The sequence below is a fragment of the Ursus arctos genome, unplaced genomic scaffold (assembly GCF_023065955.2).
Source record: "Ursus arctos isolate Adak ecotype North America unplaced genomic scaffold, UrsArc2.0 scaffold_9, whole genome shotgun sequence".
NCBI lineage: Eukaryota > Metazoa > Chordata > Mammalia > Carnivora > Ursidae > Ursus > Ursus arctos.
The window spans coordinates 65,700,679-65,707,449 of record NW_026623111.1 but is presented as its reverse complement, the minus strand read 5'-3'; the positions used below and the strand labels follow the sequence as shown (position 1 = coordinate 65,707,449).

Below are 6,771 nucleotides of genomic sequence, written 5' to 3'. Positions count from 1 at the left end.
AGTAATACCCACTCCGTCTCTGCTCCCCCCTCCACTTTTCCATTTTATTTAACACAATTAATTGAGGCGTCCATGGGCCCCAAGGCGGAACTGCACCACTCGCCAGCCCCCACCCCCTGGCCCCACCCACAGAAGGGATGGAGGCGGGAGGAGGCGGGGACCAAGCGGGCGCGGCCCTACGGCTCGCCCTCCTCAGCCAATTAGAGGGCGCGGCGCTCCGGAGTGGGCGCGCCCCAGAGGCGACGCGAGGCCGGAGGCTGCGCGCAATTGGAGACGGTGGTTACGCCCCCGGCCTGCACCCCGCTCCTCGGCTCCGCCCCCCGGCCGCCTCCGAGTGACGTCCCTCAAAGTTCTCATTTTGGACCCCCATTTCCCCCTCCTTTTCGTCCCCCAGCTAAAGAGGGGTAGGGAGTGATGCAAATGTTTTATTACCTTTGAGAGCTTCATCTGAACTGTCAGGCCCGGAGGGAGAGAGGAGAGAGGAGAGGAGAGGAGAGAGAGGGAGTGGAAGAGCCGGAGAGGGTCAGCTTGGCCAGAGGACAGGACTTAGAAGAACGAAGCCTGTAAAGCCGCGAAGAAAATGCGAGAGAGGAGAGGCAAAGGCGGAGAGTGAGAAGAAGAGAGGGTGCTGGGGGGCGGGGGTCGCCAGGCCGTTTACAGAAAAGGACAGACGAACACAGCCGTAACCGAAGCCGTCCGACTTTTCACACTTAGTCTTTGTTTTTCCTGTGTTTTCTCCCCCTTTTTTCTTTTCAATATTGCAAATCTAGTGCCCCGTGGCCCAGAGGGGAAGGCGGGTTGGCGCGCCGAATCCGGGAGCTGCGGGGATTGGTGGCACTGCCTTTTCTGGCGCACCAGCCTTGGGCAGAGCCTGCGGAGGAAGCCCGCCCAGAGGCGAGATCCTCCCGCGGGCTGGATGCGCTCTCTCCCCGCGAGCAGCGAGCGCCGAGTGAGAATCAGCCTCGCGGCGAAAGAACAGGGCAGTCAAGTAAGATTAGAGGAGCGCGGCCGGCGGAACCTGGAGTCCTTTGAACCTCCCCAAAGAAAGCGAGCCAGTCCCCACACTCCAACATCGAAGTGGAAATTCGGTGACTCTTAACTTTGTTGCAAACTCTGGGGCCGGCCTGGGTTTTGCTTTGCTTATTTCTCCGGGGGAGAAGATGAGAAGTAGCGCACATTGAGAGGCGAGGAAAAGTGAAGAAGAGAGAAGAGACCGAGACTGAATCCACGACTCTAGGAGCGAAAGGACAGCCAAAGCCGCCCGGACGCCCACTGATCTCGGCGAGCCACCGCCTCTCCAGTGGCGCGTTTGGACATTTCTGCTGCGCAGCTTCGAGAGCAACTCTCGGCCGCGGCGTTCTCGGCCCAGTTGGCAGGTCGCCTCCCGGAGCGCGGAGCTACTCCTCGCTCGCGCCCTCGGCACTCCTCGCTCCCCTGAGCCCCGCCGGGGCACCGGCCGGCGCCCTCGCTGAGTGGCTGCGGGCTCCCGCCTGGCCGTGGGATGTTAGCGGTGGGGGCGATGGAGGGCACCCGGCAGAGCGCGTTCCTGCTCAGCAGCCCGCCCCTGGCTGCCCTGCACAGCATGGCCGAAATGAAGACCCCGCTGTACCCCGCAGCGTACCCCCCATTGCCCGCCGGCCCCCCCTCCTCCTCGTCCTCCTCGTCCTCCTCGTCGTCGCCCTCCCCGCCTTTGGGCGCTCACAACCCAGGCAGCCTGAAGCCCCCGACCGCGGGGGGGCTCTCATCCCTGGGCAGCCCCCCACAGCAGCTCTCAGCCGCCACCCCCCACGGCATCAACGACATCCTGAGCCGGCCCTCCATGCCCGTGGCCTCGGGGGCCGCCCTGCCCTCCGCCTCGCCCTCGGGTTCCTCCTCCTCCTCTTCCTCGTCCACCTCCGCTTCCTCTGCTTCGGCAGCTGCCGCGGCTGCCGCGGCCGCTGCAGCCGCCGCCTCATCCCCAGCGGGGCTGCTGGCTGGCCTGCCCCGCTTCAGCAGCCTGAGTCCGCCGCCGCCGCCGCCTGGGCTCTACTTCAGCCCCAGCGCAGCTGCCGTGGCCGCCGTAGGTCGGTACCCCAAACCGCTGGCCGAGCTGCCCGGCCGGACGCCCATCTTCTGGCCAGGAGTTATGCAGAGCCCACCTTGGAGGGACGCCCGCCTGGCCTGCACCCCTCGTGAGTACGATCGCCTGAGTCCAGTTGTGCGTGTTCTGCCCACTCTCGGGTCATGGCCCCTGGTGTGCACGGGGATCCGTGCACCCTCTTGGCTCCCCAGTAGTTTGGCAGCGCCCGAATCACACGATTTGAGCTCTGCCAGGCATTGATTGAGGGACTCTGGCTTCCCTGAGCTTGCGTCCAAGGGCCCCCCACTCTTCAAGTCTTGGAGAGCGGGTGTGCATGAGTCCGCGGTGCTAGGCGTGTGTCTCATCAGAGGCCCCGGCTACTCTGGAACAGCCTGATGGCAACCTCAGGCCCTGCCTGGGTTAACGAGGTGGGAAGGGCAGGAGAGGCCATTGCGCCCCCGCCTACACCCCTTCTTTCCTGGCTCCCGCCTGTCCGCCAGGGCCCCACTCCACCTACACCCGCCTAACTGGCCTCTCTGCGAACTGGTGGGGAACGACAAGCCCTCCACGACCCGGCCGGAGTGCGTGTATTTGCAAGTACCTCTCGGCCCAGGGTGTCCCTACCTAACCTCTTCGCCTTCGAGGAGCTCCCCCACCCCCCACCCCAGTACACTAGAAGACAGGCCCCGCGGCAGCCGCTTGGGCTAGCTCAGTCACTTCGGGCCACTCCCCTCCGCTGGTCTCTCACTTTCCCACCTGCCTGGCCCCCGGGAAGGGGGGGTGGGGGTGGCGAAGGGCCGGGACATCTTGAGCCTGGGAATATTGAGAAGCATCGTGGCCCTCAACATCCTAACATGAAAATGAACCGGAGGAAGAACGAGGTGGCAGCAGAAGGACTGGGGAATACGCGCATCCCACCAAGACCTTGCTTGAAACCAAATGAGATGCCCTGCCATCAGTCCAATTTTCTGGGTGGTTGGCTACTGCCACGGGGGCTCCTAGTCTTCCAGGTGGAGTTCGAGGCCCAGCCAGGTCTTTTTTTTTTTTTTGCTCCGTTCTTTGCTCTTGACCAAGTCTCCCAAGTTTCCATTAAGTCTCCAGATCTCCTTCGTGTGGCTGAGCAGCAGTAACTAAGGGAAGTTGCGGGAGCCAACTAGAGGCTCCCTTGGGAAGCCTCCGGATGGTGGGCGGCCCGGGCTGGTGAGGGTGTCGGGGAGACGCTATTGTATTCGTTTTAATGGCCAAGTAGGGACCGCCAACAAAGGCGGCACCTCCTCCCCCTCCGCCGCAACGGCGTTAGTCCTGGGGGCGATTTAGCGCTCTTGTGTGCAAAAAACAAGGCGCCCTTTGTTGTGCGGACACAGGTTAGGAAAGCGTTCAAGGAAAAACAACAACAAAAACTAGCCATCCTCCTGCAAAGTCTCCGGGGCCAAGCGAGCCCTGACTGGACTGGGAGGCGAGAGGGGCCTTTTTCCCCGCATTCCTCAATTTACTGGGGCCTGGCGATTCGGCTCCGGCAAACTTCAGCAATGCGCTCCCTCACTGTTTGACGTCTGTGTTGGACAGAAGATTATTTACTGCTGCTTCAAACACACCCGGCTTTTTAAAACAGGTGGGCGTAAAAAGGCAAAGGGAGGCGCGCGTGGGACTGGAAGCGCCAGACACTTCTGATGCCTGCGGCGGAATAAGCTTTCCAAAAAACACTGTTTTTTGAGTTCGTTTCTTTTCAGTGGAGCCGCTTGTAACCGATTGTTTTTCCCCTTCCCTTGTTTATCTGTTCTCGCAGATCAAGGATCCATTTTGTTGGACAAAGACGGGAAGAGAAAACACACGAGACCCACGTTTTCTGGCCAGCAGATCTTCGCTCTGGAGAAGACTTTCGAACAAACGAAATACTTGGCGGGGCCCGAGAGGGCTCGCTTGGCCTATTCGCTGGGGATGACGGAGAGTCAGGTCAAGGTGAGTAGACCTTGCAAACCTCGAGGGACGGTCTCCCAATCCCTAGCGCGCGCGCGCGCGCGGACACACACACACACACACACACACACACACACACACACGCAAGCAAGCAAGCAAGCGCGCACACACCTCTAACAAACAGCCGCTCGGGGGGTGCGGATCTGAGGAGCCTGGGGAGAAGATGAAATCAGCGAAGGGGGTGGGAGTGGGGGTTACAAAGGCCCTGGGGTCTCGAGGCGGGCAAACTGTTGATGAACAAAAGGAATCAAGCCCCCGCCTTTGAAATTAGGTTAATCTAGATAGCAGCATGTGCTGGGGGAACTCGCCATTATTGGAGAATAAAAGCATGACCAAAATATCAGCCCCTAGGATAGATCACGCCAGTTAGATAGCTTCTATTTATTCTATTTGTAGGGATATTCAAGCTTTTGTTTGTCAATTCAAGCTCCGCTGGTTATATAATTTCCTGATGTAGATCAGCCTTATAGTTCTACTATATTAACTTGCAGGTTAAAAAAAAAAAATCCACAAGATCTAACCACTTTAGCAGGGATGAATCTGCTTTTAGTTTAGCTGAGGACCATAACTTTGGAATAGCAATTTTCCGAATGAATCGACAAGATTATTACCCTATTATGAAAGAATTCTGTCTAAGTTTATCAACAGAACTAGGATATTTTACTGTTTGTGACAACAACTTATAATTAAAATGTCACTTAGCTTATAATTGAGTTGTACAGTATATTTCCAGGGAATCAAATTTGAGAAATCTTTCCCTGAAAAATAAAAGGATTGAACCAGTGGGGAAATTAAATCTAATGGTTTCCTGTATTTCCAGTATTCTCTTTTGCGTCTCTTCTTCGGTTTATTATATTCGGGTGTTTTGGAAGGGGAAGGAGTGTAAGTCTGTTTTCATTAGTAATCTTGTCGCTCCTTAAATTAAGTAGGAATAACTATTAGCCACGTCTGCTGGTTAGAGTGTATTTCCCCCGGGGCAAGGATCATAAAATGCATTTCAGGAGTGATTTTGTATGTGACCATTAGAATACCATCACAGTTAAAATTATTTTTGCAATGGTTGGTACAGAGCCTACCACGGTAATCTGGAAGTCTTCATTTGTCACCGTAAATATGTCTGTGTGGCTAGAAGTGAATTATTATAGCTGTATAAGGAAAAAAATCACTTTCTTAACAATTCTGATTCTCTAGATAAAATACATAACTGATGAGAAAATGGATGGGAAACATAAAAAGAGGATAATATCTTTGGGAAATTGGTTGCTTATTGCCAATGCTTTAGGTTAAATTATGTGTATCAAACAGGGTGTCAAACATCGTGAATAGCTTAAAATATTTGTTATATAAAATAAATGTCTTGGAGAAGAACAATATTAAAATAATATTTGAAAGACTAGGCATGCTAACAGTGGGAAATAATGTAACTGGTAAAATCTTACTTTAAAAAATAACTAATGGAAATTTCAGTTTGATTTTTGGTTTTATGAAAACATTAAACCATAGAGAGAGACTCACACACAAACTACTGTGATGATTTTAGCTAACCTAGTCAATATTTTCAAGCATTTATATTGATTATTATTAGTGATTTGAGGTTTCTGTTTTAGCAAATCTTTTTCTTTTTGTTAACTTTACACGGTACATTACAAGTGGAAATGGGGAGGGGAGTGTTTACCTACCATGTTTGTGTGGATTCAGACTTGAGATACGTGAAACAGACAAATACCCAAAAACGAAAAGGAGAACAGAGGTAATTGGGGTAAATGCCTTGCTTTCTCCCACAAATCACACTAAAAAGCAAGTACACTTCAAGTTGTTTGTAAGTCTTAATCTAAGAAAGTAAACAACAAATTTAAAATCACAGTCGTTATGAGGCAAACCGAGGAAGGTGAGAAGTTTCCTACTTCAAACTACAAAGTAGGAAAGCGGACTCATTTGTAGGGAAACTTATTTTAAGTTTTCAAGTTTTTTCTCCTCTGAGAGATAGCTCACTGACAAGGTCTACACACTTGTGTTACTATTGCTATGGCAACGGCAGTCCGTTTTTTGGTGCCCGGTGCTGGGAGGAAGCTGGGGCGTAGGAGGCTGACGTTGACGGCCCGAACAAGGGAGGTCTCTGAGGGAGGCTGGCAGGGCGTCCGGGGCCCGCCCGCTGGAGCGACCCGGGGATCCGGGAGAGGCAGCCTTGCCTGGATCCGCTCGCCTTCAATTCCTGTTCCCCCTGTTTCCCTTCCCCTCCCCTTTCTTGGCCCTCAGGTCTGGTTCCAGAACCGCCGGACCAAGTGGAGGAAGAAGCACGCGGCGGAGATGGCCACGGCCAAGAAGAAGCAGGATTCGGAGACCGAGCGGCTCAAGGGGGCCTCGGAGAACGAGGAGGAGGACGACGACTACAACAAGCCTCTGGACCCCAACTCGGACGACGAGAAAATCACGCAGCTGCTGAAGAAGCACAAGTCCAGCAGCGGCGGCGGCGGCCTCCTGCTGCACGCGTCCGAGAACGAGAGCTCGTCCTGAGCGCCCGCCGCCCCCAGGCGCCTGCCGGGCCTCTGGCCTCGGGCCTCCGCCCCGGGCACCGCGCGCGCCCCGCCTGCCCGCCCCTCGGGGCCCTGAGGACCCGGCCCCGCCCGCCGGGGCCCGTTGCTATTTTCTGAGATGTACATATCTATTTTTTTAACCTGGAAGTTGAGGGGGGCGGGGGAGAGAGAGAGAGAGACTCGGGGGTTGATCAGAGGCAG

The 6,771-nt window shown here is 54.9% G+C and overlaps 1 protein-coding gene across 1 annotated transcript; it reads left to right on the top strand.

Moving 5' to 3' along the window:
- The first annotated feature begins 1,501 nt into the window (after positions 1-1,501).
- Positions 1,502-6,550, top strand: NKX6-1 (NK6 homeobox 1). The gene is made up of 3 exons (XM_026509607.1): positions 1,502-2,171; positions 3,846-4,018; positions 6,293-6,550. The coding sequence occupies exons 1-3, from the start codon at positions 1,502-1,504 to the stop codon at positions 6,548-6,550; spliced, it is 1,101 nt and encodes a 366-aa protein (XP_026365392.1).
- Positions 6,551-6,771: the final 221 nt, after the last annotated feature.

Excerpts from the sequence above, each read along its gene's own strand:
- NKX6-1 (XM_026509607.1), top strand. The coding sequence starts at position 1,502 with ATGTTAGCGGTGGGGGCGATGGAGGGCACCCGGCAGAGCGCGTTCCTG. Across the intron at positions 2,172-3,845 it reads CCGCCTGGCCTGCACCCCTC|ATCAAGGATCCATTTTGTTG; the intron begins GTGAGTACGATC and ends CTGTTCTCGCAG. Across the intron at positions 4,019-6,292 it reads TGACGGAGAGTCAGGTCAAG|GTCTGGTTCCAGAACCGCCG; the intron begins GTGAGTAGACCT and ends CTTGGCCCTCAG.